The sequence below is a fragment of the Prenolepis imparis genome, unplaced genomic scaffold, assembly GCF_030444845.1.
Source record: "Prenolepis imparis isolate NDT839.2.m4 unplaced genomic scaffold, iyPreImpa1.0 SCAF_12, whole genome shotgun sequence".
NCBI classification, from domain to species: Eukaryota; Metazoa; Arthropoda; class Insecta; order Hymenoptera; family Formicidae; genus Prenolepis; species Prenolepis imparis.
In genome coordinates, this window is record NW_028141170.1 from 12,124,675 (window position 1) to 12,138,728 (window position 14,054).

A 14,054-nucleotide genomic window follows, 5' to 3' on the forward strand; every position below is an offset into this window, starting at 1 on the left:
TTTTTTCTCCTACGTCTCTTTAGGGGGGTCAGAAAGGTAAAATTAAAATCTTAAATTGAGATTTAATTTTAAAGTCTTGGTATCGTACCAAGCAAAATTCGTGCCCTGTAATAAAATAATCAATTCGACGAAAAATTAATTTTTGTTGTAATTGACACGCATTACTATCTGTATATGGCTTTTATTTGCCAGTTTAATTTTCAAATTTATAATATTATAAGATAATTTTATACAGAGACTAACATTTTTTATAATACTAACTAATTTTAATGTTTATAATATAGAATAACTTACTTGTCGTCCACACAAATTTTCAAAACGTGATTTGACAAAATTCCATGCGCCCATGTTTCGCGGTTCTTCTTGGCTCCAAATAAAAACTGAAAACATCTAAGCGTGAATATATAAATCCATTTTAAAAACTTAACTATAATTGTGTATGACATTTCATAATATCATCTTATATGTGTATATGTATAATTCAAAATATCCATATTAATTAATTAAATTATTTTACTTTTCGCATTTTTGTATTTTTCAATTTCTTCCAGTAATTCGTGGGCAGGAAATGGGCATAAACTTTCTATTCTGATGATAGCTACAGTTTTGTTCCCAGTAGTTTCTCGATAATTATTAAGTGCATAATAATGTTTTCCACTAACTAGAATGACTTTATTCACATTGCGATTGTCTTCTATAATGTGGTCTCCTGTAACATTTATAAAACCGCACATAAATATATACATATACATACATACATATTATACACACGCACGCACGTACACTATATAGACACATGATAACATAGTACATATATTATATGTTTAATATATTTTATGTATATTATATATATATATATATATTATGTACATTTATAAACGAATTTTTAAATAAATATATAACATTTTTTTATAATACTAATAATATTATTTTAGTAATTTCAAAATTTTTTTTGACAATTATACCATTCGATAGAGCAAAATTTTTAGCTTTAAAAATCTGTTTTTTGAATTGCGGTATGTTCGATAACAATAAAATGTAATTTTGTACGTACCGAACGTAACTTCTTAACTCTTATTCCAAGATTAATATCAATTCATACAATATTCTTGCTATGAATAATCCTTCCTTGTTTTACGACGTTATTTCATATAATGTACAAGACTGAATGTAGTACAGGTTATATAGGAGTTGTCTTCATCTTAGTAACAGGAACCAGGATATTTATAGGATTCAAAACAGGAACCAGGAAATATATATATATATATCAGTAAAGAATTCCTGCGTCTATAAAGAAATTAGGAAATATAATTATATAGTCATAAGATATTTTCCGACTCACGCTTGACGCGCTCAATGTGACAAAGAAAATATGAAAATTGAGATAGTATCACTATACGGCATTAGATATATAAAAATATGAATTAAATGATATCACCGTAAGGCAAAATATGAATAAGAGTTTTATAGTTTTCAGATATCACCTTTTAAGGCAGAGAAAATATTAATCAGCTTAGATAAGATTAGATTGATCAAGATATAAATCACCATAAGGCAAAGATAGAATTTGGATGATCGCCTTGCGGCTAGCCTCAAATAATTGGCTTGATGGAAGGTATCGACTATCATGATATGAACTTACATGATGTCCCCAATTGGACAAAGTCGACCTTCCTAACCAGATATATGTAATAAACCAAATATGTATCGATGTATCTCAGATGATCTTGTTATTTCCGTACGATGCGCACCGTGTCGATTCAAACATTAAAAAAAAACTTCATAAAAACGAACTACGATAAACAGCTGCATAGCAACCAGATCTTTTTCTTTTTTCACGGCACTCTTTGAAAGATTCGAATAGACTTTCCTATACACGGTACGATCATTTTTAACGGAGTTATGAGCAATCAAAGTCAAAATGCTTATTTTTTACTTAATTCGTGATAACTCGGTAACAAAAAATTGTAGAAACATGTAACGGGTCGCTTTCGCGAGCGCGGGATAACGCAGTCGGGATCAGGGCTCGAGAAAGGCGTAAGACACGAACACGTGGTTTGTGTAATAAAAAGAACTGTTTATTTTAAATGTGGTTACATAAAAAAAACGGTGTGCGTATGTGTGGGTGTGCGTAAGTATGTGTGTGAGAGAGAGAGTCGCGTTACATTTGTTTAAAAGGCCTTCGTTATAGAGTTGCCGCACGCGGACTTTAAATTCGCCGGAATGTGTGTATAAAATGTTTGTGTCGTTGTGTGCGTGTATTGTGTATTGATGCGTCGCTGTTTACTCGTGTCGTTGGGCGCGGGGTCGGCGCGGTGAGGAGTCGGCGATCGGCGCGCGGCTGATACAGCTGACAGCGGGCCGCGCGAGAGCGGCCGCTCTCTTCGATATATCGAAGAGAGCGCGCGGCGCGATATTTCGGCGCGCGTGTTCGGATAGCGGGGATTGCGTGCGAGTCCACGATGCAGTTGGTGGATAATGCTCGTGATACGGGAACGCGGCGGTTGTCGAGAAAACTCGACGAAGGTGGCGGAGCTCCACCTAACTGAGACCGTCGCGCGTTTGGTGGTGGTCAGGACCGGACTCTGTGTCTCCCGCGATAATCTCGGGAGAGGTAGCGTACACGCCTACCTCCAAAACACAGGCGTGGGATTGCGGAAGCCGGAATTCGGTGAACGGAGATAGTCTCCGTAGAGGCAGCAAAACTCGTCGGTCTGTGATTTCCGGTCGGAAAGGCTTTGCGATACCTTATCGGTAGCGGAGCCGAAAAGGAATCTCAATCCCGTGTTCGCGCTCGGGTTTTTATATACCGGATCGGGATATCCGCGAAACAAAAAAGATGGTGGGGGCGGTCACGTTCGGTATTTTCCGGCGTACGTCGGACGCCTTCGTAGCCGGGATCGTTCCCCGAGTTCGGTACCGTGTTTAACGGTAAAGTTTTAAACGGGGCGCTCAGCGCCTGCTGCCTTGCCCGGCGGGTGGTCGCCAAGCGCAGCCTTCCGATGGATGGACGGTCGGGAACGATGGGGATGCATCGTTACAAACATTTTTAAAAAATGATTTTGTAGGGAAGATTTTAAAGACTTTTAAGCTTTCACATTGGAAAGTTGAAAATTGTTACAAATTTTTTTGAAAAAGTTATAGATCCACAAAGTAAGACAAATATTCCTCATTTTGTCCAGCTTGTGGTTTTTTTTATGTAAAAATTACGAAACTCATAGAAACTCAAAAAACTATAGACTTTACAAAAGTAGAGATTTCAAGTTTTAAAACTCTTTTCTTGAATTTCAATTTAGTTCATTTTTACCAAAGTTACAGCCGCCTGAATTTTGTCTATTTAGTGTTCTTTCTTAATTTTAGTGAGCAGTATGTTTATAAACATATAATTTGCATATGATAAATCGCATGTGATAATGTACAGAGAATACACTTTCAAGTTTTTGTCTAACATCAGTACTTGAAAAATGCGCAGTCACTAAACTGCCGCACCAACTTTAAAACAAGCATTTAAGGGGATGCTGGAGGTATGTTTTTACCGATCGAATGCGAATATAGAGATTATTTTGGGATATCTTTTTATTGACTATACAGATCAATAAATCCTTTTCCACGATTAAAGTACTTATAAAAACGGACCGCGTTAGCTATAATTCCATATATAAATCATATAAAAATCAAAAATTACAGTTTTGTTATCGGCTTCTTTCATGTCAGCTCGTAACAATACTTATTTAATAAAAATAGTTCTGCAGTTTATCTGTGCATAAAATATAGTATACGCGATAGGGTTAACATGAAGAAATATTAGTAAACAATAAAAAGTGAGATTGCAAGTCTAATAAAAAAGTTATATATTAAAAACATTTTCACGCATATGTGTGTGTATATGTGTATACGTGTATATGTTTGGATATGTGTGGTGCTAACCTATCGGAGTTCGGCCGTCACTCCAGCATCCCCTTAATCTCTAAATGTAGCGTGTGATTAGCCAACTTTTTTTGAAGTTTTCAAAAATTATTATTACTAGAAATAAAAAAATTACGAATACTTAATTATTCGAAAATTTTTCTGTTGTAATTAATGCGTAAATTTTGAGACACTCTTCATTGCATAGGATTTCTAGATAAGTAGTTTGAAATAGAACTACTGCTAACAATTAAGCATACCAAATAATAAGGTTTTCTTTATTTTGATTAATAAGAAGGATTGGCAGAAGAAACGGTGAAAACGACTTACGGACAATTGTAAACTGTTAATTAATAGCAGTTAAATCTTCCAGAATATAGCGCGGCTAGATCTAGAGGTTATTATCTCCAACCAAGAGAGTGTATTTTGTTTAAATATAGACGAGAGGACATCTCGTTTTCTTGACTTTTGTAAGATACAGATGTGTATTCGCAGAGTACAATAAAGTGTGTGATTAGTTCATATTCATCCTACGCGATGATGTTTTCTATAAAAACTATTATAAATTCAGAAGTGGGATAAAAGTTGTGAATATTTGTGGACTGAGATAGTATAGTAAAATTTTTAATCTCGAAGAGCATACTGCAGACAGCTGCAATGAAAAAAAGCTCTGCAATAATAGCTCTGCAAGAAAGAATTGAGAACTTTTAATGCCAAACTATTAAGAAACTTTGTAAGCAGTGATATAAGTGATATAAGAGCTCAGAAAATCATTGATAGTACTATTTCAATCGAATACTAATGGTTGTGAAAAGTTACCAAAAAAGATTAATTTGTCGCTGTTAATGGTCATTAGTAGTTAGGCCCGTTCTACGTCGTATGTCGCAGTTGGATGTCGGAACGTAAGCGATGGTCCAATGAGGAAATTTCTTTTTCGAAAACGAAATTTTCTCATTGGACCATTGCTTACGTTTCAACATCCGACTGCGACATACGACGTATTGTAGAACGGGCCTTATCATGAAGAGTTGTCGCATACGTGTAACGTCATGGTAAAAACACTGAAAATAGTAACGTTGGTGACGCTAGTGCGAGAAGTGTGTAACGTAAGAAATCACGCACGCTCAGAAATACGACATATCAAAACAATAGCATAGAAGCTAGCGTAATAACAATGAAGGACTCTAAAAGTGCGAATTCATGGGACATTTGTTTCAGCGTTGCACGTGATCACGTGACCTCGATTTGACGCTAAGGAACGTTAAGAAAAAAGCTGTATTTTTTCAGCTTTAAGCATCACATAGCACTAAGGCATCTTTTCATGCAAATTTTTAACATCTATCTTTAGTAATTGCTCAAAATGAAGTTTAAAGATACAAGTAGGATATAAATTTTTTAATTATAATATAATTAATTTAAAATAATTAAATTATTTAATATTAATACACGAAAATGATAGTAAAAATTTTTATTATAAAAAAAGTCTTTATAAAATAAGTATTACACATAAACAAATTTACTAAATTTAAATTAACAAAAAGTTAAATAAATTTACAAAAAATTAACCTTAATGTCATGGATAGTCGTTCCGCAGCTGATATTGGTTCTCTAATTAGTTCTCTAACATTACATTTTGTTTAATTATAAACGGTACAATGATGCATAATAATTCTTCATATTGAGTTATATTTATGAAAATAATTTCGAAATCTATTATTTTCTAATGTAAAATAACAGGAAATATCGCATGATAAAATCCATGCAATTTACGTTCTCTAAATATATATATTGGTTCTACCTAATATTGAGTTTAAAAAATTTTTCCTTTTTTTCTATTTCATTAATAAAAATGCTATTAATATATTTTTTTATTTGTTCCCTTCTTTTGACAATTTTTGATTACATTCATATAACCAAATTTAATATTTATTAGCAAATGACATTTTTCGAACAGCACATATGTATGTAACATTCACGGTTATTTTTGCCTTTTCATTATTGCTGTGATATTTTTGGTCACGTGATACGCTGAAATAGAGCGTTTAGCCTCAATGTGAAAAAGCATATACTATACTTAATAATTTCACAATAGCAGCATTAAAAGAAAAATTAAGATTATTAAATATGATTATCGAGAATAAGTCCGAATTTATTTTAAAACTTTTGTGAGCAGATCGTCTGGGCAGTGAATGAAGGACGTTGATCCAGATATTGATCATTTATATATCTGACTAAATATTGACTTTGAATTCAACGAAGATGAAGCAAGTGCTATGGCAGCACATGAAGAAATAATAAAAAATCAGAAAGGAAATCTGAGAGATCTACTCTGTGCAAAAAACTAGAATGTGCAAAAATGATCTGATGAAGCGAGAGGAATAATGCAAAAAGAAAATGAATTCCTACGGTCGACACAGTTATTGTGTCAACTCCTATAATAAACGTTGAAGCAACGATGGACCGAACCGAGATTATGCTGTCTAAGAATTTAATAAATTTAAAGGAGATGCTGTCTAAATTTGATGGAAGAAAAGAATCTTATTGTCGTTGGGAAAAGCAGCTATTACTGGTAAAAAGAATGTGGGTGATTCTACAAAAATAGGAATTTTTTGCGGCTCTTGTATTTTTATACTTAAATTAACATTAAATTGGATTTTATTTTGAATTAAAATGAAGATAATACTTTAATACATATAGACATATAATAAAAAAGAGGTAAAGTAATGTTTTTATTTTCAAAACTTATCTTATAAATAAGAAACTCTCAGTTCCCTGGTGTGTCACAAATCCAGAATGCAAATTATAATACATTGTCACAAAATAATTTTAAAATTATATAAAATTTTTATGTGTGATAACTAATTTACATTAGTCACTGATATCAACAACTGTATTATTTATGTTATTTAATTTTATTTTATTGATAAACAACGTTATTAAACTTTGTCCCAAGATTTAATTCTCAGTCCCCTGACATTAAAATTATTTGCATTGTAAAGTCATACACGGTCTCAGCGAAATAACTATTTGTACCGAATGAATGAGTTTGAAGTAAAGTTAACGTACGTCAGTCATTTTTATTTATTTTTATTTATTTCATTTTGCGTAATTTGTTATAATGAATACGTGTTGGGTCAATCAACTTCTCAGTCCCCTGGTAAGTGTTATGTTAAAAGTTTATTGTTTTTATTAACTTTCATTTAATGTAAATTATATATAAGTTTAACTTTTAAGTTTTTCTCAACTATTTAAACCTCTATATAATTCAAACGAGATATTTTTTAGTTATAAACCTCAAAATTCTCAGTCCCCTGGTTCTCAGTCTCCTGGTTCTCAGTCTCCTGGTTTTCAATCCCTACTCTCAGTTCCTTGGAAAACAATATGACAGGAGACTAGGCACTAACCGGGAGATTGATAAATGTATATTAAAACGAATGTATCTTTGTATTTAAAGAGTGTTTTGCATTGTTTCTTGAAAGTTATCGGCAGTTATTTTATTATTTTACTTACTTATTCAATATTCTCCTATGAAAGAAATTTTGTGATTGCAACTGTAGATTTTTTTTGTAAAAAAGATACCAGTTTTTAATTTCAATATAAATTTTTAAATATAATACTTATTCGTTAATTTTTTTATTTAAATCTTAGTTCCTTGGAAATCTTCCCAGTCTCTTGACCATATGTTTTGGAAAAATGCTCATAAAATCTTAAATACATATTTTATTAAGTGGCCGCTTTTATAACTATAATAACATACCTAGTTTCACATCATATGCCAGTTATAATCCATAAAATATATTAAAAAGGATGTGGACAAAAATAATGTCAAATAATTCCTATTTTTGTAGAATCACCCATGTATAATTTTGATGATAATTTTACTAATGTTTGTAATTACTAATGTTTGTAATTATGTAAATTGTTGTTAGAAACGAAGTTGATTGGCGATGCTGCAGATTGGTTTCATTCTGTGCTTGGACATCTCTTGTTTAATTACTTAACAGAGAAAGTGGACAAGTTATTGAATAAGATGAGGATGATATTCGATAAGAGAGAAAAACGGCTATCACTCAGAAAGGAATTCGAAAAAGTATTTCCATAAAAAACTCATAATGGCTAATATGGTTTCTATAGATAAAGAAATAATTATTTACTACTATACTATAATACATATATTATAATTGGAGGAATTTCTGTCAAAGTAATTAAGATCAAGCTATGATGTAGCAGTTTGCTAGTAAAGAAGTTATGTTAAAGGCAATATAGATTTCCCGAGGGTGTACATAAAAACGTGAAGTCAATTATCAATGGATGGAGTCAAAACAGTAGAGCTAACGAAGAAAACTGAAAGTGACCTGAAGTCAAAGTCGAAATGTTTCAACTGCAATACGATGGAACAGCTAAGTGTCTGATGCCGAAACATAAGAAGGGGCACATGTTTAAGTGCTATCAAATGGGACATCCAAGGATTGTCGAGCAAATAAATTCAGAGCTGATAACTCCAAGGATGCAAGAAATAAGGAAAATAATGTCAACAGTATGTTTAAAGAAAATGATGAGAGACAAATGAGAGACATTTCCTATCAATTGTGAGATGATGAAGGACAGAGTAAAGTAGATGTTAAGCTCAATATTCTGCTCGATACTAGCAGTCCTGTGTAAGTATAAGAGATGAGATAATTTTATTTTGAGATTGTTCCGATTGCGCACAATCGGACACGACGATCAGACACATACAGTTGCATTTGGACACAGTTTTGATCGGACACAGTCCCGATCAGACAGAGTCCTGATTAAACATATTTCCAAATGGATTTGTAGGGTCTACTCATATTCATGGTGTAATAAGATAGGTGTAACATTCCCGAGGATGCGCAGTCGTCCAAAGTAATGGCAGTTTTTCGACCAATCAGGAATTGGTCCCAAATGCAGTAAAGTAATATGGCTGCGCACATATGTTTAGCGATATATGTAGTTTAAAAGCCATAAGCGATAAGCTTATAAGCGTTATAAAAAAAGTTGTTTAGTGCTTGCACTAAAGTGTGTGTGGTGTTGTGAAGTGTGTTGTGGGTACATATTATTAATAATAATAAAAATAAGTATAATTAAAATTATATAATGATTTTTACTTATTTTATATTTATATTTAATTAAAAAAGAAGAGTAGCAGATTAGCCGCACCACCAAATTTTAGTAGAAGTAAATTAGTTTTATTATATTTATTATTTTATTGTTAATAATCTTATTATTAATTATTATTATTATTTATTATTAATTATTTACTATTTTTGATGTTTTCATAAGATATTTACAAATTTTAATTATATTTTAACAATGTGACAATTCTGTATTTGAATTTCGCGGGTGCATTTGGGATCAACTTTTGATTGGCTATCCCATCATGCTGCCGCCATTATCCGCAATGTTACACCTATCTAATTACACCATGCTCATATTGACTGGTGCTTTTAGTTCTTAACGAGGCCTATAATTGTACGAGGCCTATAATTGTATGTTTTTACATAGTTTGTAATTTTCCGCAACATACAAAATTTATTACAAGCCTGTGCCCGATCGGGATTGTGTCCGATCAAAAAATATTGTTGTGTCCGATCAAGAAATATCGTTGTGTTCGATTGGTACTATGCGTAATCGGGGACTCACTCATAATTTCGTACCGACTAACTTATTTGTCTCAGTTTTGTCGGATAGTATAACATAATTATAATGAAATAAATGATAATACGCTAAGAACTGAAAGGCGCGTAATGGTTAAAATCACATTAAATCATAAAAAGCCAAAATCTACTTCATGATTAGTAGTACCAACAATTTCAATGAAAGCTGCAGTTGTAATTGAACGAGATATTTTGCGACAACGATAAAGTAAAGTCACGATAAAGTAACTCTGTCAATTAAAGGAAATGAGAATCAGGTCATTCATGAAATATTTAATATCAATATCAATGACTCAAAATAGAAAATAAAGACTCATTAAATATTAATCCAGACTTAACTGTAAAGTTTCATACATTGGACAAACTAAGAGACATCTCAATACCCGCCTAAAAGAACATAAAAATAATATAAAATTGCATGAGAGCAATTATTCAGTAGTGAGTAAACACAGAGTTGAATTTAATCACGATTTCGATTGGGAATCCGATTATTTTGCATAATGAAAAACACACCAGAAAAAGAGAAATAGCTGAGATGTTTTATATAAAAAAGTTTAATAATACCCTTAACCTACATAGAGACACAGAGAATTTAAACATTATATACGATAAGGTTATTAAAGTCGTTTAATGTTTATTGCTTTAGGACTTAAATATTCACAGTTACGGATTAGTCATGTCATAAAACACATGTATTATATTTATTATTAACCATCCTTACATCGCATATACCATTTATATAATGGCATTTCATTTGACACCGTAATTAATACATCTGACTGTAAGTTCGTCTATACATTTGTATCCAATCATAACTATGCCATAATATTGTATGTTTAAAATATTGTAATAACTGTTTCAGTTCACATTTGATAATGACCTAAACCTAAGGTCGAAACGTTATGAATTTTATCCAATAAATGAATTCAAATTAGTCCAGTTTTTGGTCGCCAATACAAACCTTCTTCTATATTCTTTACGACTGGCGATTTTTAAAAATAAATATATATTATTATTTTTTTAAAAATATATATTATTATTATTTAACTGTAAATACTATAATAATTTTAAAACGATTATATGTATATATGTTTATAGCTATTAATCCTGTAATATTACCAGATATATCTCTTATTGACATAGAACTTAAATTAATGCTTAGAGAAGAAAAATCTTCCCATTTTTACCCTAAAAGATTTTCGCACGCAGAAAAAATACTTTCCGTAAATTATTAGATTATTTACAAGTAACACTACTCAAGGGCCACTCGCCGATTTTTTTGAAACTTTGCACACATGTAGTACTTTGAAAAATATTTGACCCGTGTTTTTTTATTTTGGTTCATAAAGTGTTTTAAGGATAAAAATCACTCTCGGGATATCGGATTATATCCAACTATATTACAATATTGTAATATTATCTAGGGAAGTAGTTATTTTGAAATAAAAAAATATCCATTTTATAAATCGGGTACGTTCTATCGAATGATATTTTCTATCATGATATTTTCAACTTTCGGTTCCGGCCGGAAATGGGTGAAGACCAAAAGTGATTTTTTTTTAATGAAACATGGTATTTTTTTATTACAGATTTGGATGAAATTTTTCGAAAAAATGTTTGGTACAAAAGTTTCATGTTTTTTCGCATAGAATCTGGGACCCTATTCTTGACTTCGTTCGCAATATTATACGCGTATACGCTTCTGAAAGTAGATTCTTGAACACTTTTTTGTAATATTTGCAAACGTTTTGTATTGCACTGTATTTTCGAAAAACATTGGACAAATATCAACATGTGCTTACATATCGCGTGTATATCAGTGTATGTATTGATATTATATATTTAATATATATATATATATATATATATATGTATATATATATATATATATAATATCTTAAGAAGATAAAATCTTATACAAATAAATTGCAGAAAGATTTGCATTTCAAGTTTTACTATGAAATTATATACACAGAAAATTTTCTCTTAGAATTTACCCTGAAAATCATGGTAATTGTGAGACAATATGGTATGAAAAGAATTTTATGAGAATTTCTCTGATTAATATTGATCACAATAAAAATAATAATATCTATATCACGATAAAATATAAAACATGTTTGATTAATTTTACTAAACTGCATAGTAAAATTAATCAAACATATTTTATATATTTTATTGTATAATAATAGATATTATTTTTATTAAATGAATTCTAAGAGAAAATTCTCTCAGTGTATCAATGAAATTTTATATCAATGTTTTTATTTTTAGAAAATATATTTATAGAAAAATATATTTCTATAAATATAAAAAATTTATCATTTAGAATAACAACACATATACATAATAATATTTTTTTATAATTTTCTAATCTGCAAAATTTATGGAAACTTTAATGTAAAAAGTTTGTAACTAAAAATTGATTGTTTAATATGACTGCGCATGAAAATAAGAAAATTAATAAAATTGTAATTAAATATAATGAACACCTTTTATAAATTAACTAAATAACTAAATAACTTAATTTAATTAAAAAATTGAATCAAACGTTTTTACTATTTTTTTAAAATTATTTATATAAATTAATTACTTTCAAATTTATTACTTATTTGTACAAATATTATTTTATTACAGATAAATAGTATTGCAAATTAACAGATATGCACGTGAATACTCAAATAGCTAATCTTATTATTAATCTAAGTTAGCTTTATCTAATTTATATAAATTTAATTCTATATTCCAAATAAAAAAAAATACCAAAGAAAAAAACCATTGAAATTATTCAGAATAAAAGCTTTGTCAAATAAAGGTATCATATATATTTCAATAAAACTGACGCACCTTATTTATTCCTCCTATGGTATGTACAACAGAACCAAGAATTAGAAAGATTATTATAATATATTTCTGATGTCATTTTAGTATAGCAAAAAAACAGATCTGCATCATTTTTGAGCTCTTTCACAAAAATTAAAAAATTATCTAGAACTATCTCTTTGTAAATTAATGAGATTCACTAGCATTTATCGTATTTCTCCAAAGTTTATATATTTTTCTCTTTAATATAAATAAAATTCCCATTAATTAAAAAACTAAACATGATAATAAAAATGTTGCTCTGGGATTACAGATTTTTTTACTTGATTAAAATTATATTTGGTTAATAATATCTAAATCTATATATTGTTTAAATTTACAAAATAAAAATATAAATATTTTTGGTTGTTATATGTTATGAATAAATGACACAATTTCTAATATTTATACTTTATTGTTTTGTTATTTTTTATTGTGTGTTACATTTAATATCTCTATTACTAATTTTTATTCTTTAGTATATTTAATATTTATTTTTATTCTTAATATTTTTTTTATTGTGGGCAGAGCCTTTTATTATATTTTTATTTTATAAATTCGTTAAATTTCTTATATTTTCTTTATTTCTAATGTTTATTATATATATATATATATATATATATATATATATATATATATATATATATATTGTGACGTTGCCGTCACGATTCGCATCTATCCTGCCAAAAATCGCGGGGCCAGGACGGAGCGACCACGCCACGCGAGAGAGAGCGAGAGTCCCACCGATATTCCCGGAGAGACGGGTGCGATCGTAAACAATTATTAATTCGCGTTTATTTTTGTTTCTTTTATATATCGGAGGGAATTATGTTATTGTCACTAAGAGAGAGAGAGAGAGAAGTGAGTCAGCAGAAGATTAAGTAAACCATCGAGGAAAACAAGGCCGACCCCGAGACCTTGTCATCGACGAGCAATAGCGCGGATCCTCGCGACCGCCGTCAATTGACCGGGCGAGGCACCACCACAACTCAGGGTGGAATGATGGACGCACGGAGACCCGGCGACAACGTAAATCCAGCTCGCGCACGACCATCGAGTTTCTACCTACTATCTCGATCGAACCGGCCCTCTGCAAAATCCCGCGGAATACGTAATTCACAATATCGCGAGTCAGCGATAAGGGCGCCGTATCGCCAGGTACGGCTTTGCGGGAGACCCGGGGCTGCGGTAAGACGTGCGACGCCGTAATTGGGTCGGCGCCCGCGCACCCCCTTTCGCGAGTACTCTGCGTTGATACCACTGCTAGATCCTTCACTCTTGTTCCGGATTTGTAACACGTGGCGTGCCCGCTCCCGAGCTGTCAAGAATCGATCGATTGCGAGGACTTAGTCGAATTCCAAGCCAATAACGAATAGACAGGAGGAGATCCTATCGGTGAGGCTACCCGTCGTGAGTCTATGGATAAAATTACGTTCTTTCGAGTCCGAACTTCCTCCGTTCTAGCGTCGTCGTGAATTTTTAGTGATTTTGAGCGTTTTGTGAGGGCTTGGTCCCTTAAATAACGAGTTGGTGTTTGCAAGCGATTGGCGTTAAGCGGAGAGAGTCTCGAGACCGTAGTCCGAGTACTCTGCGTTGATACCACTGCTT

At 31.4% G+C, this 14,054-nt stretch overlaps 1 protein-coding gene across 1 annotated transcript in view; it reads right to left on the minus strand.

Annotated features, from left to right (window-relative positions):
- Positions 1–241: 241 nt before the first annotated feature.
- The window catches only part of LOC145944034 (2-oxoadipate dehydrogenase complex component E1), a 141,620-nt gene continuing 127,807 nt past the window's right edge, over positions 242–14,054 (minus strand). The window contains exons 11-12 of the mRNA XM_083051988.1: positions 518–709; positions 242–380 (exon numbers count right to left, since the gene is read on the minus strand). Of these exons, the coding sequence (XP_082908114.1) occupies positions 274–380; positions 518–709 (299 nt within the window). The 3' untranslated portion in view covers positions 242–273. The remainder of the gene's footprint in view (positions 381–517; positions 710–14,054) is intronic.